This window comes from Culex quinquefasciatus, chromosome 2, assembly GCF_015732765.1.
Source record: "Culex quinquefasciatus strain JHB chromosome 2, VPISU_Cqui_1.0_pri_paternal, whole genome shotgun sequence".
Classification (NCBI taxonomy): Eukaryota; Metazoa; Arthropoda; class Insecta; order Diptera; family Culicidae; genus Culex; species Culex quinquefasciatus.
This window is the reverse complement of record NC_051862.1, coordinates 62,283,162-62,309,788: the sequence shown is the minus strand read 5'-3', so window position 1 is coordinate 62,309,788 and position 26,627 is coordinate 62,283,162. Positions and strand designations below refer to the sequence as shown.

The 26,627-nt window shown below is 35.9% G+C and overlaps 1 protein-coding gene across 1 annotated transcript in view; it reads left to right on the top strand.

The window, feature by feature from the left end:
* The first annotated feature begins 424 nt into the window (after nucleotides 1–424).
* Nucleotides 425–26,627, top strand: part of LOC6048428 — a 214,801-nt gene continuing 188,598 nt past the window's right edge. Inside the window, exons 1-2 of the mRNA XM_038251526.1 lie at nucleotides 425–527; nucleotides 25,250–26,079. Coding sequence (XP_038107454.1) covers nucleotides 25,799–26,079 — 281 coding nt within the window. The 5' untranslated portion in view covers nucleotides 425–527; nucleotides 25,250–25,798. The remainder of the gene's footprint in view (nucleotides 528–25,249; nucleotides 26,080–26,627) is intronic.

The window sequence follows — 26,627 nt, the reverse complement described above, 5'->3', positions numbered from 1 at the left end:
AAAGGTGTGGTAGCAGATCAGCTCACGGCCATAAAACGACGCTCACGTTTTAATACAAATTCAAATCAATCGTAAACGATAGAAAAAGATCATCAGCTGTCCCACTTTGCCGTGGAGTTGCGGACAATCGTCAATATTGTCAATACCTTTCCGAAGTGTGCTACCGTGTTAGCTCTATAGTACCAACTGGAAAACACCTGAGCAAACACCTGATGGTCATAAAACTGCATTAGTGCAAAACCCATTGTCGTCGCAGTCGTCGTCGTCCATGTCTCTGCCTAGCTAATCCAAGTTACAGTTTTACGGTGTATGTTTTTTGAAAAAAAGAAAAAAAAATCGCTGTGCAAAACCTAAACAACAGTTTGTGGAATTCCTGGTACAACAATAGGCGGTACACGCTAGTGCTTGGAGTTATTCAATGGGGCCTGTCGTCGTCGTCGTCGGCTAATTGGAATCGACGATTGGCACGCGGCGCTCGTTTTTTCGACCGCCAAATTGGATGGATTTTGTGCGAGCGGGAATAGAAGGTAAGTCACGATAAGGCGTAGTGGGCGGGCTTCGGTTAAGTAATGAGTGAGCGTAAGAATTGAGGTTTGGATAGTTTCCGGTGAATACTTTTGGTGGAAAGCACATAACATGATTGACAAACGGTCAAAAATGTGTCATTGAAAGATCATTTTTCTACTTAAAAAACGATTGATTGAATAAATGCTGTTCAGTTTTTGTGGGTCAAAAACTGTCATCAATTTTCAGATTTTTTAGATATTCTAAACGAAAACGTTTTTTTTTGTTCATACTTTTTAAGAGGATTCCTTATCACTGATGATGAGAGCATTTTTTCGTAGTTGGTTCGTCTATACAAGTCTCGATACAATTTTGAGAACAATTCAGAGAAAAACAACGTTCTAAAAATCATCAAATCAATCTCTTTTTACAAAGAATAAATTCTCACCGACCAACCCAATTTCTGCGCAGGCTCAACTCGAGAGGAAGCACGAAGTTTGGGGTTCCCAGAAACAAGTGCACTTTGAAATTTTCAAAAATATTTAGACAGTGCCGAATGGCTTTTCTACAAAGTTTGTAGAAGTTTGGAGAATTAGTGCTGTTCGCTACTCCCACATATTGCATGCAATTTTTGCTTGTATGCAACAGTGACGATCCGCCCTAATTCTCCATACAAAACTTGGAGTAAAATCATTCGGCCCTGTCTAAATATTTTTGTAAAATTCGAAGTGATTCTGGTGACCCCAAAATTCATGCTTCCCCTAAAGTTGAGACTTCGCAGTCATTTTTGATATTTTTTATAGGTCAGTGTAATTTTTTTATTTTTTTTTATTTTTTTTTTTGGGATCAAAAAGGCAACCTTTGAGCAAAGCAAAGGCATGATATTTTTTTTATTAAATAATTTAAAATAATTATTTTGGCTGATTACGGAGAGAATTGCTCTGTTCTAAAAGCATAGAAGAAAAATACAGTAATTCTATACGAAAAAAACAAAAGTGCTTGGTTCGGACAGGGTGTTCCCTAATCAATGTTTGGCCATTAGGGTGACCTAGGCCGCGTTAGGTTATTTCGAAAATAACCATTTTCTTTGATTTTTGCAAGAATCACACGGCATTTCTATTGATTTTAGCTGTTTTGAACGCGAATGGAAGGTTATTAGTTGACATTTCTTGCAAAAATATTTGGAGTATCGAAAAACTAAGCCTTACATTTGAAAAATTAATTTGAAACTGTAAAATGCCGTTTTAACAGCCTATGTCTGAAAATATTGTAAAATTTTACGAAATATACTCATAAATCTGGAGCAACATTTGAAAAGGGCGCATAAGCATTTTGACAGCTGCAACTATTTTGCAAATTCCAATTCAACTTTGAGTTTTGTGAAAAAGTTTCATGAAGCTTGAGAATTTGCTAAATAGTTAAAACTGTTAAAATGCTTATCCGCCCTTTTCTCGTGTTGCTCCAGAAATGGGAGGAGTTCATGAATAGTATTTCAAGATACGATTTTTTGAAAATAAAAACGTAGTTTTACGACGTGCGTGGCAAAAACGGAATAACGTCAAAAACAGAAATAAAATTAGGCGATGGTCTATACTTTTTTGGTTATGGCGTCTCAATTTAAAACTTTTGGTACCCAAAAAAGAAAGAAAAATTGTAGACAGTTTACTGCCCCTTAAAATTTTATTTTAAATTTTTTGAAAGATTACACTCACGGACAAAATGTTTTTTTTTTTAAATCAAAGTAAATGTATTTATTTTTTATTTTCCTTAAACAGTGCAAAATTATGGCAATTTTACATCTGGGATTGAGTACATCTTTTATGCCAGAAAAAAGTGTAATTTTTCCTCTGAAAATGTGAAAACTTACTACTTATCTGATGTTTTAACACGTTTCAATCTAAAATGAGGTAATATTTTAGCTCAAAAGAGTTAATATTACATCTTCCATTTTTACACTTTCCAAACTTACATAAAATACTGTCTAGGTACCGGCATCTGGGGTCAATCAGGACAAATGTGATGAATTGGGACATTCTTTAATGCAACATTTTTTGCACAAGCTTTTTGTAATTTTTGTTTTTTTTTAAGATCAGAAAAACTAAATTAGTACAACGATTCCAAAATGTAATGCTTTGAAACTTCGTGTACCTATTCAGACTATAGTCTCGATTTGACCCATTATGGATCATCCAAGGACTCACTGGAGTTAAGATCTGAGGGTCTACCGCCGTAACAAGCCAGAGGTCAACGGATTTTGACCCTGTAATATACCCGCATAACTTCAGTGAGTATGGTAGACTACTTTGCTGATCTGTTGGGCTGTCTTGGGTCATCAAAGGACTTCCTGGAGTTAAGATCTGAGGGTCTACCGCCGTAACAAGCCAGAGGTCGACGGTTTTTGACCCCGGAACATATCCGCATAGCTTCAGTGAGTATGATAGACTAATTTGCTGATGTGTTGAGATGTTCAGGGTCATCCAAGGACTCTTCTGGAGATATGATAGACCACCAGATCTTAACTCCAAGGAGTCCTTGGATGACCCAGGACAAAAAAAAAAACTCGTCAGAAAAATAGTCTACCATACTCACTGAAGCTATGCGGATATGTTTCGGGGTCAAAATCCTTCGACGTCTGGCTTGTTACGGCGGTAGACCCACAGATTTTAACTCCAGGGAGTCCTTGGAAGACCCAAAAAAAAAGTTCTGTTAAGGGTTTTTTTTGTGAAATACAACCAAAAAGCCGTCGACAATGTCGATAATTGTCGGTAACGGGCAACAATGTCATACCCCTATATCGCAAAAAATGCATGAGGACAGTTTTCATGCACATTCTGATATACTTTCATACCGCCATGCATCATAATCATGCGACCGCCGTTTGGGTGTATTTGTCTCGTTTCCTGGGAAATACATAACTCGGAAAAAATGAAACTCCTTAACATAACACGTATATTTTTATTTATTTTTAGAAGTAATACGCGTAAAAATAATACATTTCATTTCATTCATCGAAATAAAAATTTAAAATCATGTGCGATTGGCTGGTTAATAGAGATGAGCAAGAGAGACCAACCATGATTGTCCTTCTCCGTTACTGATCTGGACCGTAATATCCTATCAGCCGATCATTCGTTTCAACAACTCAGTGATGCTTCCCTTATCAATAGCATGTATGAGTGCGCAGATAAGAAGAAAAAACATCAAAACTAGAGCAGGTACGAGTAGATAACAGTCGTCACCAGCGATGGAATAATCATCATCAAAAGAAAATTATTGGACGTTCATCAAGAGAAAAAATCCGAAGGGAGTAAGGCTCTTCTTTCTCGCGCACGAAAGATCGGTAAAAAGAATCTAAAAAAGTCATCATCTTGATTATTCGGCGGAATATCTTTTTCACTACTACACTAGCAAATGTAACGTCACACGTTGAAATATGACCTGTCACATTTTGTAGATGGGCAATGTGTGTAAACAAAGTGAAATAAATATTTTTAAGTGGTGCTGACAAGGAAATTCACAAAAAATCATCAGCAGATTGATTTTCTTGGAGAAGTTCGGGAGCGATTTTCTTCTCCGTGATTTGCCTCCTCTCTCTTTCGCGGGTGAAGAAAGTTCGCAAGCGAAATTGATTTTTTTGCGATTATTCCATCCCTGGTCGTCACCAACGGCGCCCGCCAAGTCAATTAGTAGATCTCGGGGAGATGGGCAGGAATATACAATGTCACTCACGAGCGCCAGTAAAAAGTACTGGTTGGCTGGTGTATAGAGATTTGGATTTACTTGCCATTATTTTTGTCTTTTTCCGCTTTGTAAAAGAAGGATTTGCTTAAAGCAATCAAACTAAAAGTACACCCAAAGGAAAAATATTTCTCAAAATCTGCAACAGTGGATTTGCTGCAGAAAATGTTATATTTTATTACATTTTTTGCAGCAAGCCCATAAATCATTTTTGCCCGCGTGTAAACACGTCAGCGATCTGCAGTTCTCACCAACACATATAATGCTGGCGCGTCCCCGAGCAACACTCCAGAGAGAACGTTATGTTCGCGCTCTGTCCCTCACCATTCATCAAGCGTCCATGGCGCGGTGGTAGTGTGTCGGATCAGCAATCAAGAAGTTGATGGTTCAATCCTCGTTCAGTTAAGATTTTTTTTTCTGCAATACATTCAATCTGCCGTCGGTAATGTCGATAATTGTCGGTAACGGGCAAAAATGTCATACCCCTATATCGCAAAAAATGCATGAGGACAGTTTTCATGCTGATTCTGATATACTTTCATGCGTATCACAATCATGCGACCGCCGGTTGGGTGTAGAGTTATTTATTTATTTTTTTCAAAAATCTACACAGCAAACAAAGTAGTAATCCAGCTGCGTGTAAAAGGCCTGGGTGTAAAATAAATTTTGCATTATTTCATGAAATTCTGTGTAATATTACACCCTGAAATATGTAGCCCATCAGTATGGGAAACCTACTTGACCGAAATGTCAAGCTCACATATACGTTTATTCTTTCCAATTTTCATCGGTCTGATGGCCGAGCGGGCTAAGGCGCCAGTCCTTACTGTAGGTGCTGGGTTTGAGTCCCGTCGGTTGCAACTTTTTTTCTGTTTTTACAAAAATTGTACATGCAGCGTGTAATATTAAGTGTCTTTTTTGACGAAGGTGATGTGCATGCTTTTGCATGCGATTTTACCATTGGTTTTTTTGCTGTGTAGTAGCAGTTTCGTAGATTTTTAATTTTACGATAGATTTTTTTAAAGTGTTCGTTAAACTTGTGTAGAGCATACAGTTTTTTTCTGCTTGTTCCTAATTAAACGTCAACTGACGTGAGCAGGATGGACTGTGGACAAACAGTGGAGTTAATAAGTAAGTTTGTTAGTTCTGAAGTCCAACTTGATTATTGTTTTACTGAAGCTGTTCACCAAACACACCGTTCATTACGCACTCTTTCCCACGAACCAGCTTTTTGTCTTCACCTTAACCTCACCGTCCCAAAACACAAATCAAACCCAAAAACGAGCGGTGGTGAATCCAATTTGGACATAAAACTGCCACCCGAAAATGGATGATTTATGACCTTCCCGCGTGAGAGAGAGAGAAACAGATTTCGATTTCGTTATCAGACAAAATGTCGTGAGACACTTCGGCGACCGCAGTAGCGCTGTGGCCGTAAATCGTCCGGTCATGTCCAAAAACCTGCAGACAAATTTATGAAACACACTGCGTGGCCAATCGTTGAGCTTTTTAAAAGGGTCATAAAATCACCTTTCATTAGAGGGTCCATTATGCGTGGAAGAGGCCGTCATCACTACCATTGAGATGGAAGTAAAGGGAAAGCCCTCCCCAAATCTTGAGGGCACGTGAGATTCAAAGCTCGATGGGTTTGACCCCTGGGGGCGGTCTTCAACAAGTTGAGGAAGTGATTTATGTATCGCAGGCACGTAAGTTAATGGATTTTTCACCACCCTACGTGGGAAGGTGGTTCTTTCTATTTTGAGAAAGAAGAGATTTTCTTTCTTTTGAGGTGTGAATTTGTTATGCTAGTCAGGTGTTGAAGAAATTGTTAAACTAAGTGATCTGTAATTAAAAATACATTTTTTTGATAATTTGTATCAGGCATTGTTTTCTAAAACGGACAAATTGTGAAGCATAATGAGCATTTTGTAGTCCATTTTGGAAATTTAAGTTAAATATTTCATAACCAGTTTTACCAAAACGACCGATTGTGAGTTCAAACTTTTACTTTCATCAAAATTCCCACTCACCGATTTTATCAGGCATCAATATCCGGCATAATCTCCCTCAATCGGTCGATAATGAGAAAACATTATCGTCTAATTTGCCCCAATCAGTGGATTCTTTTTCCCCAGTTTTGCCTGCGGGAAGCAGTCTGGAACGTGCCGCCGACAAACTGTGCTGTGCAGTGCACCGACCGTAGCTGCCTCACAGGAGGAAACATTAGAAAGTGGTTTTGGTCCGCACCTGACCCATCTCTCGGGAACCGGCTTAGCCTCAGGAATTGATGGGATCAGATGAGGGGAAATGGGTAATATGCTATGCATACCTGGAAATTACAATGTAATTAAAATTGGTAAGGGATTGAGATAAGGCGGCCTGTATTGAATGAACTTTTAAGCTTGTATTGAGATCATAATAGATATTCTATTTTTTATCCCCGTAAAATAACATTCAATAACTTGATTCTGAGCAATTCCAGCTCAAATCAGGAATTTTTCTGGTACTTTTGTGTACCTGACCCTCGCCGATTTCAATCAAACTTTTTAGACATGTTATCCTAGGCCATTTGTGTTTGTATGGAACCGATTTTACTCGAAAATGATATCTGAGAAGGGCTTAAGTAATTTAAATATTGTTGTATTTTGAAATATAAAAATTACTTTACCTCTGAGCCGTTGCATCGTATCAAAAAGTGGTCAAAGAAAAACTTGTAGGAAATTGGACGGGCATTCTGAAAAAAATACACTAACAGACAAATACACGCCACCTCCATGAGATTTTTCAATTTTAAAGTTTAGAAGTTAAATTTAAAGGTGATGTCACGATTTTTTTTCGTTAAAATTTTTTGAGGAAATAGCCTAAGATATTACAAAAAGACTCACGAAAAATGTAGGATGGTATGTCTCTCCTAAAAAAATACAAAAATCATTTACTAAAACTGTTTTATTGAAAAGTGGTCTAAACGTCAAAATTTTCAAAAGCCGATAATGGGAATCGATTCCCCAGACAATTTTACATAAAAGTCTCTATATTGACCATTGTCCTATGTCCAATCCTTGTGAAGATACAGCGGTTTTAAAAATAAAAATGTTGAAAAATTAGGTTTTTTGATGTTTTTTTTTGCAATTTCTAAATGACAGACTTGATTTTTCAGGCTCGAACATATTTTTACCGGAAAGCTCGTCCAATTTCCTATAAGTTTGCATATAAGTTTGCCTTTCTGCCTTCTTTGTTTCAGATAATTATGAGTATTAATTTCAATACAAATCAGCGATTTATCTAGATTTAAATTAAATGCATAAATGAAAGAAATTGTTTCGGTAGTATGATTCTTTAGTATCAGCACCCCTTTTTTCTTTTGAGGAATATTTTCAATAAATTATAGAGCCAGATTTAATTTTCTTAATTTAAATTAATACATTTAATTCCCGAGAAATGGTATATTTTCGAATTCGAAACCTTTTCATTATTGTAGGTATCATCTCTTTTTGAATACACAAAAAAATATCGCGTTTTTCCTTTAAATTCTTAGCCTATTTTGATCAATAAATAAAACAAACAACATGTTATATGACTAGAGAAATATATAGCCCATCACCAGAGAGAATTCTCTTTTCCATCACTAGAGGGTAAAGATTCCCGAGATTTTGAATTTCCCGAAAATTGAGAGTTGCACTTTTGAATTTTCCTGGAAAACCTGGAACCCGGAAAATTTAAAATGATTACTTTCAGCAAGGATTTTTCAAAAAAATAGTTTTTTTGTAACATAAATTTACTTTTCAACGATTCGTGTCAATCAATCAGTTTAATGTTAACCTGAAATAATTTGGAAGCGATTTACATAACTTTTTCTGCTGTAATAATTTTTTTCACATTGTTTGGACATATTTTTGATTCGAATTGCTGGGAAAATGTAAAACTATTGTGTATAATTTCAAAAAAGATTTCAAATAAAATTATTGTATTCTGTATTCTACAATTTCTGTAATTTCTAAAATAATTTAAAATAATCATCAACAAAGATTGTTGATATAATCTTAAAAAACATGAAATTAAATGCCATCACTTAAACATTTTGAGTGATTAAGTTAAGATTAAGTTAAAATAAATTGTTTAATAATCTTTCTGGTGCCTTATTACTAACCCTCTACAACCCAAAAATTCTAGCATCAACCGGCTTCGATCTTAAAAAAATCGTCAAAAATTGATCAACTCGCTCTAAATTTTCATCTATGTCTTACAACGGACATGCTGTTTTCATAATTTTTAATATATTTCTTTTTGAAATAATGATTATCTCTTTGCTAATGCTTTATTCAAATTCGAAATAAATCGTCGTCAGGATAGTCTCAAGCGCTATCTCATTTTGTATGTTGCTGTTTAAATTATAGTACAAAATAAATTCTATGGTTGTGGGAAATATTACATTTTTGAATTCATATTTTTACTGACAAAAACTTTGAATAGTCTAATCTATATTTGTATAGTTTCTATTGAAGAGTGAAAAAAAAAAACTTTTATTTACAAAACCAATTGTAATCTTTGAGATAATATTCTACAAGGTATTTAGTTGCACTTGAATCAAAAATTAAAGTTTACTTTTTAATTTCGAATATGTAGAAATGTTGAACTTTAATATGCAAATGAAAACTTATTATTAAAAAAAACATTTTACTAATAAGATAAAGCAAAAAATATATTTCTTTAAAAAGAACTGCCAAAGAACTGCATTGTTTTATGCATTAAACGAAATAACAGTTATCATGTCTAGATAGCAAAAAAATCCATGAAATAAAAACAGATTAAACGACATGATGTTAATAACGATATTTTTTTTAAATGATCTCATTTTGAATTCAATGAACTCTTCCATTTTTTAACTCTTTCCATTTTTTTTAATTCACGGAAAAAAAGATTGGTGCAATTCTTTTTGAAAATTATTTTTTTCTTGTCACTCTAAATGACGCAAGCTGCAAAATACTATTCAAAAGTTTCAAAAAAAAAAGTTGAATGCACTTCGTTGCTAAACTTGTACTAAAAAAAATCAACATTCGACATCAGATTGCATTATCTACAATATTGTGCTTCTGAATTATATAGCTTCCCATGAAGATAGTGGTTAAATATGTGAAGAAAAAAAATTGTTTTGGCATTGTAGTGGTTGCGGGAAATTCTCGATCCTTCTTTTGTCTTTTTTGTAAAATTTTTTGCAATGTAATTCTTCCACGATTCTTCAGAAAATATTTTTTTAAAGTATTTGTGATCTATATTAATATAGTTAAAAAAAAAATCAAAAGAAAGCACCAAAAACTGGCGTACTTTACCAGCTCTGCTTAACGATCGTTACCCTCCCTGAAGTAGTATCATAACTCTTCCCAAGTATGGTTTCACTCGAATAGTTAACGTTTTGTAGGTTTTTTTTCGCTTCTGTGAAGCAGTTTTACGATTAATTACGTGCTTGTTCTACTTTCCTAGCTGGCGGCACAAAGCTCTCGCCCGGAATAACCATCTCTAGTTCTTTTGGGTTTGGAAAAAAGAAGTTAAAAATAGCTTAGATGATAACGAGACCCGGGTTAGACTTTGTAATTGCTGCTACCGAGCAAAACGTTAACAACCTTGTTGCACTAATTTGGCCCACACTTTGTAACGTGCGAGTCGTTAAGCTTTGCTGGAGGGGGTTTACGATTCTGACACAGTTGATCGTGTTTATATGATAAGTATTATTTTTTTTTTTGAGTGAAATTTTAAAATTATAGTTTCAATTTCTCGCATTTATCAACCCACTTCCAGAAATAAATTAAAAACGAGAAAAATACCATAATTACCCCCCTGGACCATCATCAATGGGACCGTCCCCTGGCGGCAAAAAAAGTGTGCCATCCGGCAAGGCCTCCACTACCGTCAACTTCCAATCAGATATCGACTAGCTAGGAGGAGGAAGGAAAAAAATGGGAAAAGTCAATTGATAGAGCAGCAACCAACATCTGGGGAAGACTTACACGCAACACACGCGCTGGGTTCCTTCGTCATTTTGCCACTCCGATCCGGCATCCGTTGAGCGGAGACCTCCGCCTGTGCTGGCTCCTTGGCGACTTGCCATGGGCCTTGATCCCCGTTTCGAAACTCACTTTCTCACCTCGGCTGTGCTGGAACCAGTTTTGACGATGCATCTGAAACAGCGGAGCAGCTGTGAAAGTTTAAGATGTTAATAACTTTTTTGCTATTGAATAATTTTTATTTCCTCTCAAATGAACGATATTTTCTATTTTGGTCACATTTGAACAAACAAAAGAACAAAAGATTTTTTTTTAAATTTCAAGTTTCAATTCAAAAACTAATTTGGCTATCTTTCAAGTCTTTATCTTGCTAATATTTGACCACTCTATAATTAAACAATAAAAAAAGAGCAGACTCAACCAGAATATTGCGATTGTTTTTTCCCTCTCCCTCGCAATCTTCACTTCCAGATTGCAGCTGCAAGCTTTATTTTTATAGGTTACCGTGGCAAGACCTTGCAAACTTTCCTGGCGCAAACCAGATAACTTGTTTTGCGAGATGTGCTGATTTTTTTTTTGCGCTCTCTTGGGGTCCTTTCTCCCCCTCACCTCACATGCGATCAGTTATCGCGAGGCTAATTTGTACGCATGGCACGTCTCTGAACTACTCTGTGCTGGCTGCCTGGTACGTGAGACTATCGTGACGAGGCAAAAATATGGGAAGGATTAGAAGGTCGGCCTGCGGGAATGATTAATGACTGGAGAGTGAAGATTAAGGGCAATTTTGAGTGAAATACGGTGGTAATTTGTGGAAGTTTGATACATTGTGGAACAAAGTTTGCCTTATTTTGCCTTAGTTTTTTACACTTCACGATAGGTACGATTTATAGACTGCTTTAAATTTATTTACCAACTTAAGATCATTTAATCGGGAATTGTTTCATCAGAACCATCCGATAGTTTTCCATGAGAATAAAACCTAATACTTACCCTTCTTTTAGCGTCGCATCACCATCTTCTATCCTGACCAAAACTAATTATTTTTTCAAACTCTGTCAGTAGCAATAAACGTTACTAACATTCCTAACTCATGCCCCCGAGATCTAGAAACGGACATGGCGAGCGCCGTTGGTGGCCACCGACTAAAACCTTTTGACGACCTTGGGGACCCCCTCTCTCTGCACCCCCTTTGTGTGGCATTTTTCCATACAAAATTTCAACATTTGGTATGAAACGTTGTTTTTGCCAGAACAGAGAGCAAACATTTTTTCAGAAAACTATTTTTTATCGTTTTTTTGCATTCCTTCCATTTAGAATCCGTTTTAGCATGTTTGGGTTGATTTAAAAATCCATCGAATTTTTGAAAATTTTCGATGAAGTGTAATGTATTTTCGTAAAATGTTTTTTTTGCTTTTTTTTTCGTCAAATTTAACATTTCCTCAAACTAATGATTGCAAAGCAACTGAACTAATGTAAAATGCATTTTAAAACACTTTTTGCATTCAAATGTTGAGACTATGGTATATTATTCCATTTTTTTATTTTTCTAGTTTTTAATTAAATCTAAAAACCTAAACTGGGATTTTTATCCTAATTTTCACAATTTTGAAGTGAAATGTATCAAAAAATGCTGAAGGAATGATTACAGGTGCCAAAATTTGCCGAAAAAAATTCATAGACCCATATGATTTATTTTGAAGGCAGCATTATACATTATAATATGTTCAATATGATATTTAATATTCAAAATGCTCAAAAGTTTCACTATAGATGTTCCATTTTGAACTGAAATTTGAACTGAAATTTTGCATGCATTTTGATCATTTTAGAGTTTTTTTTTTAATGACATACTCAAATTTTCACAAAATACCGTTTTTTTAAGTACTAAAATATTCATTTTTTGTAAAATGGGTATCAAAAAGATTGAAATTGTGTATGCATTTTAATTTTTTTAGAGTTTATTGAATAAAATACTAAAATTTTCACATAATTTTGTATTTTTTAAAGTACTCAAATTTTCAGTTCGTTTGATTGAATATACTTTTCAAAAGTACGGTATTTTGTGAAAATTTGAGTATTTAACAAAAAATCTCTAGTTAAAGTGAAAAAGCAAACAAAATTATTGTATTGAACAAACAAAAATTCTAAACAATAAAGAAATATAAATTGAAATTACAAACCATGGTATTAACACTTGAATAAAAAATATTTTATAATACATAAACTCTTACCCAGTTGTTTTGCAATGCTATGTTTTCAAAATATCCAAGTATTGAAGAGATTTCTTTTTCGCCGAAAAAACAACTTTCTGTGCAAAAATTCAAATTGTTTTCAGTTTGTTAGACTTTTATTTCTTTTTAAAATTTTGAAGTTTTCAAAAAAAACATTGCCCCCTGATTTTTCGGACCGATTTTGAAGGGCGGGGAGGGGGGGACCTAAATATTTGCAACGGCCTTATAATGAAAAGTTGAGTATTTTGGAAAACGAAAATTTGAGTATTTTGGAAAAAAACGGTATTTTGTGAAAATTTGAGTATTTTCGAAAATGCACGGTATTTTGTGAAAACTAGAGAAATTAATTCCGAAAATACTAGAATAGCATACAAAATTTCGTTTGATACCCATATTGGTAACTGTAACAATTTGGGTATTTTCAAAAAAATTTGGGTATTTTGTGATTTTGTTTAGTATTTATGCTTTGAAACTTACTAGGTACATAATCAAAAATATATTCTTAGTGAATGCATTGATAATTTAACATGATATTGATTATGTCAACTTAACGGTGCACATCAACCAGAGCTTTGACACCCAGATTTTTGTTTGAGACATTTTAGTATCTTCAAAACTACAAGTATGGCGTCATCCATAGAGTATGTCACGCTCTAGGGGGGGAGGGGGGGGTCTGAGCAAGTGTGACATTGCGTGTTATAAGTATAGAAAAAGCGTGACAAAGGGGGGGAGGGGGGGGGGTAAATTTTGGCTGATTTTAGCGTGACGTACTTTATGGATGAAGCCTATGTACTATCGACATATTTTTTTATTCATCCCCTAAAGTACTGTCCACAAAGTAATTTACAACAAAGTTTGATTAATTTTACAATCCCGTTATTGCAGGATTAGGTCCGTAAGTTTGACAATTTTGGAATAAGAAGACAACAACTTCCTTGGTTGCTGTGCACTAGGGTGCCCAGAAAAAATGACCCCCTGCTCCACAAGTGGGAAACGGTTTTTTGGGTTATTTTAAGCAGCTGTGTAAATTTTGAGCGAAATTGGATGAGATTAACCCATTGATATCCGAGCCTAAAGTTGGCGAAAAATATGTTTTTCATACAAAAATGACTTTTTTAAATCGCTAATAACTTTTCCTATACAAATTTCACCTCCGAGTATCAATGGTTAAATGATGACCGATTTTGCTCATATTTGGCCCAGAATCCTAAAATAGGTCAAAGAACAATATTCAGCTTGTGGAGCGAGGTTTTGAGAAAAAGTCCCATATTCTGGGCACCCTACTGTGCACCCTTATGCACGATTTAAAAAAAAGAGTTATCGTCCGTTTTCGGCGATAAGATTATCACCGATAGAATTATCGAAATAACGATAAAGATTGATTACCGTTATCGTCCCGACGATGACGATAACCATTATCGTTATCGTTTGACGATAATATTATCGACGACAATTCTATCGATTAACAACCTTGATGTATGTGATGTACTTTTTGAATCTGGGAAAACCGGGACAAAATAAGAAAAATCCCGGGGTTTGAGAAATCCCAGTTTTGGAAAAATCCCGGGATTTCGGACACGGGATTTCCCGGGATGGACGCACTACTGTGGGTTAATTAGATGACAGGAAGAAAATCACAAAATTAAAACTTTAAGAGCTGTATCTCAGCAACGAACAGTCCGATTAACAAAGTTTAAAAAAAACTAATTTAATCCAGCTATTTGGTTGGTGCCTTCCTCACTTTTTACCAACATTTGGTGATATGATAAATTTGGACAAAAATTCCATCTATTTCTCAATAAAAAAAAATACTCAAATGTCACTTAAGCGGTCATAACTTGCGACTGAGCGTTGCCAGATCTTCAATGTTTTGGACTCATGGGAAAGACTCATTACCTGACCAACGCTGGGCCGGACGATGGATCCAAACATAGTTTACATACATTTTAGTGAGATCCGGCATCAAAAAAGTTCATAAATATCACTTAAGTGGTCGTAACTTGAGACAGGGTTGCCAGATCTTCAATGTTTTGGACTCATTGAAAAGGTCTTTTGATTACCTAACCAACGATGGCTCGGATGATGGATCCGGACATAGTTTATATACATTGAGATCCGGCATCAAAATTCCAGCACCTGATTCGTAACTTTAACACTTTTTTATACGTAACTTTTGAACTACTTATCGGATCTTCAAACAATTGAATAGCGCAGTATGGGGCACCAAACCGGATCGAATGCAACTTGTTTGACTCAAATCAGATCAGCCAGTGCCTAGAAAACTTGGCAAGTATTTTGAGCACCAAGGGGAATACGCACACACATACATTTGTTCAGTTTTCGATTCTGAGTCGATAGGTATACATGAATATAAGTCTACGAGCTGCTTTTCAAAAGTTCATTTTCGAGCAGGATTATAGCCTTACCACAATGAGGAAGACAAAATGTAGGAAATTATCTAAGTTTTTCAAAAAATACTTTTTGCAAGGTTGCTGTTACTTCGTCGCCATCGTGCTAACTTGTCGTACGTGCATTTTGGGCCAAATTGAGTTAAGAACGCCATTTTGTGCAGCTCACAATGCCTCACCTTCACCTTCACAGATCCCCAAAATTCTATTTCAATCCTGAGATATTCAACAAAAACCGAAAAAACTCCTTGCATTTTTGTCTCTTTACATATGAAAGTAGTTTCAATCTTGTCGTGCTATCTTGTCACTCCATGAAAATTGATGTAAGTGCGACAAAAGGCCAAAGGGATTTCAGGCCAGGAAAGTCAGGATGCGTTTGTCGCATGTACAAGCTAGACTACCGTAAACATTTGTAATTATAACTCGGGACTCCAGCAACCAACTTCAACCAAACTTCGGGACAATGCACAGAATGGTCAGCCAAACAAAACGTGTTTGTCATTGTTTACATTGCGTGCTCTCGTTTTTGTATATTCAAGGCCAAACATTAAAACACGTTTTTCTCGGAACGTCAAAATGGCGGGTGCGACAAGACAGCACGACGACGTCGACTTAATGAAGTATTTTTGGTAGTTTGCTTATACTTTTTAGAGTATTAAATATTGCGTCTATTAAATGTAGATTACCATTGGTTGCCATTGGTTTTCCATGTACATAGGAGCTTTTGAAAAAGTAAGCGAGAAATTCCCAAAAAAAAGCATGTGTAATCAGTTTCTAACTGTCGAGGACTCAGGTTGACCGGGACTACAGTCTGAATAATAACAAAAATGATATTCCCTCAGTGTTATCAATGTTTCATAAGACATTAGTGAATGTGAAACATACTTACAAATTTCAATGGATCGCTTACAAAATTGGCAGTTAACTGGCATTAAATAAACCGCTAAACCAATCATCGCATTTAGCATAATATCCCATCTTATCCCATCATTTGCATCATAAACACCTCACCATGTCATCATTTGCAATTACCCCCTATTAGTTATGAGTTGACCCAAATACTCATCCACACGTAATTTATTCCCCTGTCATATCCGCCGCACGGTTTAAACCTTCCCCCTGGGGCTTATTAGCATGATCCGGTCCTAGTGCTGTAATGATGCAAAGACATAACTTCATTAGCAATCGGTCAACCCAACTGTTGAAGACAACAACAGCTCACCACACGTAGGACCTACTTTTCGTCAGCCATCATCGGCGACTGACCGACATCAATGCTGGACGAAGAGAAAGGTTCGACGCCAGTGCACTCGCTGAAGTCACTTTGTTGTGTTCTTTTGGGTTGACGCTTGAGATTTTTTATCAGATTTTATTGAGTTTAAAATGTTTCAATTAATTATTTTTTAGTTTGCCAAAATCACAGAATAAAAAAAAACAGTTCGAGATCCACAAAATCGACCCAATTTTTGCACATTCACTGGGCCACTGAACCCCATCACTTAAAGTGGAGCAACATTTTCGGATGACTTTACCACCTTTCAATGACTTGAAGCTCACCTCTCTCTCTCCTTTCATCTGCTCCGCCAGTGGTCTCCGCCTCAATCGCTTTGTGGAGGGTGGTAATTGAATTACAAAACGTTACCTTGCACTTGAGACGGCTCGCAAAATGAGTCCAAAGCGCCGAAATGAATTGAATTTTTCGCGAATCCGAAAAAAAAATGTGCTGTGTTGTTGTGAAAAAGTACCACCAGCACAAAAAATTGCAACCCCCCCTTAAATGTACGCAGCGTGTGATGTTCGCGGGAAGAAAGCGAGAAGAGATTGATGCTTTGGGTAAGCGAAAAATAAAACATGTTTAAAGGCTACATTCACACCGGCCTGATGCGGGCCGGCAGAGGTGGTTTAAGGGTACAGTTTATGACAATTCTATTTAAAAGATACATTAAATTTTGAAAATTAGAAAAACAGTGATATGAATTCAAAAGACATTTTCATGAAACAAAATAGAAAAAATACAAAAATCTTCGATTAGAGATCTGAGATACAAAATTTAAATGAAACATCTCATTAACTATATCTAAATGTAGAGGATCAATAATATTTTTAATTGAAAATATAATTTAAAAAACCCTTCGAACGCCCCTGCCCCGCACTGCCCAAAGTGGTCATTTTCATCAACCTGCTGGTTCACGCTGGCCCCAACCTGAAAGCCTCTTCATCATCATGATCATCATCACCTCACCGACCTGAAGAAATGGCAATAAAAAAAGACGCCATGGAGCCATGCCGGGGCCAAACCGTGACCTGACAATGAAACTAAAAGTGTAGCCAGGAAGATGACCATTGTGGAGAAAGGGAGGAAACTCACGTGGGTAGACAATTTGGGACGAGAGTCTTTCTTCGCGCCGAGGTTGCCACCACCAGCCGGGTGATGATTAATTGCTTTATTTATAGGGACGGTGGCGGAGATACACTGGGGAGATAAACAAATCTGTCTTAATTTGAGAGCAAGGCTGAGGAAATTACGACGGGCTTCTCGAAGAATGATGAGTTGATGTTGTTTTTTTGAGAGGAGGTAACTGTTGAAAGTGGAATAAATTAAGTATACTGACCGAGACGAATCGGTACCTAGCAGGAAAAGAAGGGTGAGATACGCTTGGACCTGTTATGACTGGGTCAAATTATTTTTAAAGGTGACGAGTTGTTATTTTGTTTACGAGGTGATTATGTCTTATCATATTTATTGATTGATTGGTTTAACAAAAACATAACTTCTGTAATTTTGCAAAGAACTTAACAGCTTACTCTTTTCCCTGGAGTATATTTACTAGATAGTTCACTTAGTATTAAAGGTAAATATATGTGGGTCATTCTCCGTCAACTCACACAGTAGCTGAGTCGACCCCTCTTCGAATTGCGTTAAACTTTGTCAACTGGGGCGAATCGGGACAGAAGTTTTAACCACGTAGGATTACAATATTTTAATTTTTCTGGTTGGTTTCGGTAAGAAGACTACACCAACAAAATGTGTAGATCCATTTCCAAATTTAAAACTATTAAATGCTCTAAACACTGCTGTCCCTGTTCAGACTGTAGTCCCGATTTACCCAAGATGACGGTAATTTAAATATTTAAAAATGTGTTTCTTAAGAACGAATTTCTGATATTGCTGAGGACTTCTCAGTAAAAAATCTCAGAGAAAAATCATTTTTCAATCCCACTTTTCTCAGAAAATATTAAATTGCTCAAAATAATAATTTAGGAAAAATCTCATTTAGGATTTTTTGATTTTTAGATGACATAATCGTACAATTTTTCAATTTTTCGATTTCCTAATATTTTAGATTGACCCCAAGATTAACCCTAACATTTAATATGGAAAATGGTTTGATCTTTGAGCTCAAAAACCATATCCAAATATAAGAATTGTCATATACACAGAAAAAAATGATGGTAATATTCATCAGAGAACGGTGACAGATTTAGTAACAAAAAATGTGTAATCAGTAAATTTTCATTAATTTCTGATAAATTTTCACATTTTTACACATTTTTTAGGTAAAATTACTCAAAAAAAAAAAAAGATAATATTCAACCATCCAAATATACAACCATACAAAATCAAACTATTTTCTATGTACCGTCATCAGGGGTGACATTGAGTCTGGGGGTGAAATTGGGTCATACAAAAATGCAGAAATTTGTATGACCCAATCTCACCCCTGATGACGGTATGGTTATATTGAGACATTCAATAACGTCATGATTCGAATTCCCGGACGCTTCGAAACCCGGACACTTCATCTTGTTTTATCAATTATTTGGATATGACTTCACATTATGAATGTCAAAACTGTGTCATTTGATGAATTCCAACATCAACTTTCATTTAAAGTTTTTTTGTACGCTGTAGTTAATGCCAAAACAATTAAATACAATAAAATTATAAGTTTACCAAAAATGCGAAACATTTCACTTGAAATATTTCATAGGCGTTCGAAGCATCGGGAAGGCAAAGCAGAAATTTATGTTTTCGATTTACTTAAATTCTAGCAATTTTTTATATAAACTATCGATTGTTTTGATGTTAACAGCTTATTTGAGACCTAAAGAATGCCATTCACTAACATTTCAGTCCAAATTTGTGCGATTCATAAGTAAAATCGAGTGTCCGGAATTCGAAGCAAAAGTGTCCGGATTTCGAATCAGCTTTTATCAGTTTCCGGGATTCGAAGCACAACAAGTCATTTTAATTTTAAAATTCTGATGAAAAATTGTTAGAAAAGACATATTTTGCATGCATTTTCTTGAAATTGACTGTTTATACTACATCCTTATGATATTTCTACATTTCCTACTTATTACATGATTTTTTGCCAGCTATAACAAAAATGATATGCTTCTAAGTGTCCGGATTTCGAATCATGACGATATTTTGCGTGTAACTTTTTTTTTCTGAGAAGTCCTAAGAAACGTCTACAACTTTGCCGAAGACACCAAAATGACCAGAAAATCCGTTCTCACGATACAGACTTTGAATTTTTATAGCCTTTTTATATGGACTGCAACTAATGATGCAAAATGTATTATATGGTCATTGAAAAGGTACACACAAAGTTTCATGCAAATCATCAAAATAAGGAAGCGTTCTTTTATTACGTAACGCAAAAATTCTGGACTTTTGAAACCCCTCCTCTCCCCTCGTAACAAAATTTGGTAGGGCAGTTCTCTCAGATTTTGGTCATTCGATTTTTTTTTTGTATTTTTTAATTTGGCTTAAACTTTTTGGTGCCTTCGGTATGCCCTAATGCCATTTTGCATCATTAGTTTATCCATATAATTTTCCATATAAAATTGGCAGCTGTACATACAAAAATGATTTATGAAAATCTGTATCTTTTGAAGGAAATTTTTGATCGATTTGGTGTCTTCGGCAAAGTTGTAGGTTTGGATAAGGACTACACTGAAAATAAATGATACATGGTAAAAAAAATTGGTGATTTTTAAATTTAAATCTTTGTCACTAAAACTTGATTTGCAAAAAAACACAATTTTTAATATTTTTTTTTTTATATGTTTTAGATAAAATGCCAACATTTCAGATATTTCATGGTTGTGCAAAAAATCTTTGAACGAGATATGATTTTTTGAATCAATACTGTTTTTTTTAAATCGAAATATTGTTCGCAAACATTTTTCAACTTCATTTTTCGACAATCAAAAAGTACTTCAGTGAAATTTTGATAAAGTGCACCGTTTTCAAGTTAAAGCTTTTTTTAGGTAACTTTTTTAAAAATAGTAACAGTTTTTATTTTTCTTTTTAAATTAGTGCGAATGTTTGCCCAAATTGAAAAAAATATTTTTAAAAAGCTGAGAAAATTCTCTATATTTTGCATTTTTGAACTTTGTTGATACGACCCTTAGTTGCTGAGATATTTCCATGCACAGGAAACAGGAAAATTTATGTTTTCTAAGTCTTACCCAAAAAAACCCACCATTTTCTAATGTCGATATCTCAGCAACTGTTGGTCCGATTTTCAATGTTAAAATATGAAACATTTGTGAAATTTTCTGATCTTTTCGAAAAAATACTTCGAAATTGTTTGGATCAAGACCAACATTTCACAAGGGTTAAACACTCAAACACTCAAATCAAGAGCCCTTGTCTGTCTAGTCTGTATGAGCTGCCCAATGTGGCGTATCGAATTACATCGCACCACCACCCCCGAAGAAGATGCAACAAACCGTCAAGAAAAACAAAACTATTAACAGGTGCCGCCACTGTGGATCCCCGAGGTAACTCTACTCGTTGTTAGTTAGTTACGGCTAGTACTGCAGGTGTGGTCCACGAGAGCACTTTTGAAGCGAATCTTTCGCAAAACGGAAAACTAAAGATCGGCCACGACTCGGGGAGAATTATCGATAATTGGTGGTTCTGTTATAATGTATCATATCGTGGAACTGACCAACTTTAGTTCAGACTACGTGGTGAGGTCTAGACGAGCTTCCTTGAGGGTTGCGAAATGCTACACCATAAAGTGAGAAGAGATATTATCGCTTGGTGGAGGTGGGAGTTTTTTTTTCTCTCTTCCTACGATCGGAAACAGTTCTAAAAGCAGCCATATTTCTTTCAAGATTTCACAAGTGCTATAAACTGATAGCAAACACATATCAATTTCGCGCCGCACCTTTCAGCAGCTTTGTACAACAGGTAATTGCCAAGTTTCCGAAAAAAAAGGCACAGCAAATTTCGCCAGTTTTAATGATAGGTTGCCGCCATTAGGTTCGCCACTAATTTGCTGTTTTTATCCAGCCGGGAGGGAAGTGGGAAACTTTCACTCCCCCCAGATAAAAATGATGTCTGCTCCCTAACAAAGCTCTCTACACTCAGATAAGGGAGATGCAAAAAATATGTTAATAGAACGAACATTATCGCACCCGTGCCTTTTCAAGTGATCGATAGTGAGTGGCCACTTTGCAGCTTTAAGCCCAGCTAAAGTGCTTGTCTAGCCATTGGCAGCGAATGGTCCTCGAAGGTTTTTGTTGCCTTTTCCTCGGTGAGATAAGCCATTATCGGAGATCTACGATTGGGCATGGAAGCTGCTGCTGGAGGGCGCTTGGCGCGTGAACTTTTACCAAGCACGTGTTGCGCAAGCCGACTGTCGGAAGTCAACTTTTAAGTTGGACAAGTTACATGGAAATTTAAGGAGTGGCTTCGCTTCTTTGTTTTTTTACTGCTAAAGCTGAAAAATATGACCCTTATAATAAGTTATTTCATTTCCCAAGAGGAACATTATGTCATAATCCACTAATGTTTAAAAGATTCACACTTTACCTTATCTTCTCAATAACACAAAAAAGAACTGTCCATTAACTGCTCAAAACAAATCCAATAAAACGACCGCCGTAGATTCGCTACACCTAATCCGCGGGTCATTCACACTAGCAGCGAAAATAGATTCTCTCTGGTCAATAAAAGCTCGCACATCAAATCCGAAGGTCCGTTCGTATGCGCGTCATGGACGTAGGTAATCTCACTCTCTTCAAATTATCGCCAAACTCTCCATTGTGCGCGCAAAAAAGGTTTTACGGATAGTTACGGACTTGCTGCTATGCTTTGGGGCAGCTGGTCAACGCACTTTGAGGAGGATTTTTTTCTCTTGAAGCCGCCGGAAATTGTTCGTTCATTGGTATCGGATTGACTGCACGCTAGTTGGAGGCACAGGAAAGGCTGCTACCTTCCGGGCGATACACTACCAGTCAAGATTGAGCCCTCACAGTTTGAAGGTTGCACGTCGCACTTCAGGGGAATTCTCTGTGACACAGCTGTTGGGGAAATATATATCTTAAACTTGAAATAACATGTTTTTTATACAACAAAATGTTGACTATATTTGTATTCAATTTATTAATATACTGTAAGTGATGGTGACTGGCCGTGGCCGAATGGTTACGCTGTCCGCTTTGTAAGCGGATGATTCTGGGTTCGATTCCCATCTGCTCCAACCTTCCATCGGATGAGGAAGTAAAACGTAGGTCCCGGCCTTGGTTGTTAGGCCGTTAAGTCATTCCAGGTGTAGGAGTCGTCTCCATGCCATAAGTACAAACAACACACCAAACCAAGCCTACTCCGGTGGAATCGCTGGCGGCGGTTGGACTCGCAATCCAAAGGTCGTCAGTTCAAACACTGGGGTGGAAGGTTCCTTGGAGTAGAAAGAGGTTTGGGTGCTCTCCCCATTCAAGCCTTCGGACTCCTAGGTTCGAGCAGAAACTTGCACTAGAGACCACAAAAAACCCGGGGGTCGTTAATGTGGATGGTTTGATTTGATTTGAAGTGATGGTGACTATTGGTCAAAAATCGATACAGTGTTTGAAGTAGAGATTTTCAACATTTTGGAACTTTTTGAGCAATTCAAAAAAAAATATAAGAAAAATATTTTTCCAGAGGTCATTTGTAACCAAAAACGTACCTCAACTTTAGACAGCTGCCAAAATGATATGGTTTGTTCTAGGAACGAGATTTTTTCAGCTAAGTCATCTTAAGATGTCCCCTACACAACCCTTTAACACTGGAACGCCCAACGCATGTCCAACTTACACGGACGCCCAAGCCTCCCAAAAAAGGTGGAACGGTAACTTCAACTCGCTGGTTCTCGGGTAATACTCAACCAATCGGGACGATTCTTGTTTCCAGTGATTTGTAAGTGATTGTCTAGATGATCCTAAAATTTTGCAGAATTTGATTTGAACAAATCTGTAATTTTTGCGATCAAAAACATCGTTCCACCTTTTTTAAAACGACCGCCTCCGCGGATTTTTTGGCGAATTTTTTTTTACACTCGAAAAAAAAAGTTGGAACGATGTTTTTGATCGCAAAAATTACAGATTTGATTAAATTAAGTTCGGTAAAGTTTTAGAATCATCTAGACATCCTAACAAATCACTGCAAAGAAGATTCATCTTGATTGGTTGAGTTATGCCCGAGAACCATTGAGTTGAAGTTGCCGTTCCAACTTTTTTGGAGCCTTGGGCGTTGGAATGTTAAACAGAATTTAGTTTCATTAAGAAGATCCTGAAAAATGGTAAAAACCGTGAAAAATCACGTTGACCCAATCTCACCCCCCAGATTCAATGTCACCCCCATTTCTAGAGTTTTTTTTATTAGGTCCTATAAGCATACAAAAGTGACATTACACCAGAAAAGTGGTAAAATTAAGCATTTCCAGAGGTAAAATTACACCTTTTTTCTGACATAAAAGATGTACCCCTTCCCAGATGTAATATTACCATGATTTTTTTTCTTTGTAGATGGTACCTCACAATCTTAAATCTTTCTTCGACAAATTCGAAGGAAATTTTCTAAACTATTCGCAAAAAAAAATCAGCAATGGACACTCATGGACAATATTTAAAAAATAAAAAAAGATTTTTTTTATCACAATTTTTGTTAATTTTATCCTTGTGGCCCTGTTGGTTATCACATCAACTCAAATCAAATCAATTTTTGTCAATTTTATGTGGCTGTCTTTTAAAAGTGGCGCATTTTTATCAACATTTCTGTAAATTACTTTTCACCTAAAAATTCATATTGAAAACTGATAACTAACAAAATGTTGGTTTTTTTTCAAAAACACCATTTTAAAAAAATATAGCTTTTTTGTCTATACTTCTCTTTATATCAAAAGTTGTGGTTTTTGTCACGATGAACACATAAAAAATTAAAAAAAAGTCAGATTTTGGGAATTGCCTTTTTGTGAAAAAGTTAATTTAAAATTTGAGATTTGATTCTTCTCCGTTTACATTACTTATACTTACAACACTTACAACAAATCGATCAGAAAATTTCTCCAAAAGATACAGATTTTCGAATATTTAATAACTATTTTGTATGGACAGCTGCAAAAATTTTAATATAGCTTTTTAAATCACTGGGATCGCTCCGCAAAGTTTTTAACAACTTTAATTTTTTACAAAAACTCAATTTCCGGTTTTCGGGATTTTTTAAATATTTTGGGGGACTAAAATCCGCAAATTTTGATCCGTAGAAAAGTATGGTCAAAAATTTTTTCACCGAGTTTATATTTTTTTGGAAAAATAGTGATTTTTGGAAAAAAAAACTAAATTTCATACATTTTTAATTTGCCTAATTTTTTATGTAAATTTGAATTTGCAATCAAAAAGTTCTTTACTGATTAATTGATAAAGTGCCTCGTTTCTAGATATAGCCAAAAAAGTTTGATTTTAGCGATTTTTTGCGGTTTTTCGATTTTCTTAAACAGTTACCATAACGGAAAATATTATTTTTGAAAAATTCAGCTATCATTTTAAAAGGCTCACAAAGTTTAAACCAAATAAAAAATACAGAAAATTTAATGATAGAAATCGCCTGTTTTCTTAGAGAATTACTTTACTTATTTTTTTTGCCAAAATAGTCCTTGTCAGCTTATTTAGCTAAAGACACCAAATTGGTATACATAAAGTCTCCTTTTCAATCAATTACTTCGAGGCACTTATTCGTAGAAAATGTCATGTTTTTCAAAGTATTCATAATAATAACGATTTTGGTATAAAGCATAACTTTTTTTATTCCAAAAAATCGAGACGTGTCAACGCTGTGGTAGCTAAATTCACTTATAACGGTTCGATTAAAAAAAATGTTTTGTTATTAAAAATGACTTGATGTTAAAACATCTCAATGAGCATCAACAATGATGATTGCGGTTTCTGAGAAGAATTCTTTCTCTTATTGATCAAATCTTCATTTCCCTCCATTTTTCAATTAACGTTAAGCGAAATCGCTCCAATTCAATTAAATTCGGCTGCAACAGAATTATTAATCATTTCCTATGCCTTCTCGCGTTCATTACAGCCCATTACTAGATCGCTCGGAACGGGAAGGTGCCGCGTGAGCAGAAAACAGCAGTAGCAGCCCGACAACTTCAAGTAGAAAATTGCTTCCACCAAACAGAGTACGCGAGATTGGTTGGGTTGGGCGGCGGAGCGTATAAACCGGACGGAGAAGTGAAAAGCTGTTGGTGGGGTAAACGCTTGGAGCAAAACAAACGATGCAAAATTCCCCCGGCGTTTAATCCGATTTAATGTGTGATTAGCTAAGCTGTACCCCCCGATCAGAGTGGGATCTACAGCGGGAAGAGAAATTCTGGAAATCGTCATAAAGCAAATGAGATGAGCCGTGGCCAGTTTAGAGTGATTCAGGAAAAAAGCTAACTTAATCCAATTAAGGGGAAGTGAAAGAAGACGACAACAAACGAGAAAATCCCGCTTCTTATTCGCATTGTGATGATCCCGGTTAGAACCATTCTGGCAACATCTGGTGGAGCACGTGGATCGCCACTGATCAATCGCGAGCATTAATCAAAATTTGCCCCAGTGAGAAAACAATTTTCCCCCGGAAAAGATGGGCAACGCGATAAGCAGTGCTAACGAGTCTGCGGCGGCGGCGGCGGCAACGCTGCCCAGAAGACAACAACAGAACCAGCAGCACTGCTACGACGAGGATTGCAACGGGAAACGGTGCTGGTACGGTACAGCTCCACGGACCAATCACCAGAACGTCCAGCAGCAACAGCAACAGCAGCAGCAGCAGAACCCGGAAAACTCGCGAATGTTGTTCTTGCTCTACTTAATTCATCGCACGTGGAACGTCGTGGTCGATAGCGTCGATCAGAAGGGAAAGAAGTGAGTAGTGGTGTTAATTTTTTATGTTAAGATGTTTCTTTTTTTTTGTGAATGGGAGAGGTAACTGTGCGTTTGGTTAAGAAAAGGCAATTGTTCTAGAATGGAAGATCATGGCACTGATTGGATTTGTGTTTCTAAATAACATTGAAACCTCTTTGATCAAATTTTTATTTCTAAATGCTATTAAAAAAATCATTTCAGATTGTTTTTAATTGTGTTTTATCTGGTTTTAAAATTTGGAAAAAAAAAACAATATTTTCATCATTATATCTTTGAAGTATTTAAAATATGATATGGGTTTGAATAAAGTAGTGCACAGATCAGAAATTAGGGCATTTTTGGTTTAATTGGAGTACCTAATTGTCTTTTTGTGATTCGACTTATTATTCGGCTCCTTTTCTAAATTTTGTTTTTCGTGATTTATTGTTGTTGTTTTTTTATGTTTTCTAATCTAATCTAATGTTGTTGTTTTTTTATGTTTTGTTAAATAATTAGTTTTTCTATGAAGAAAGATCATGAGTCATTTCACCAAAAACTAAATCTAAAAA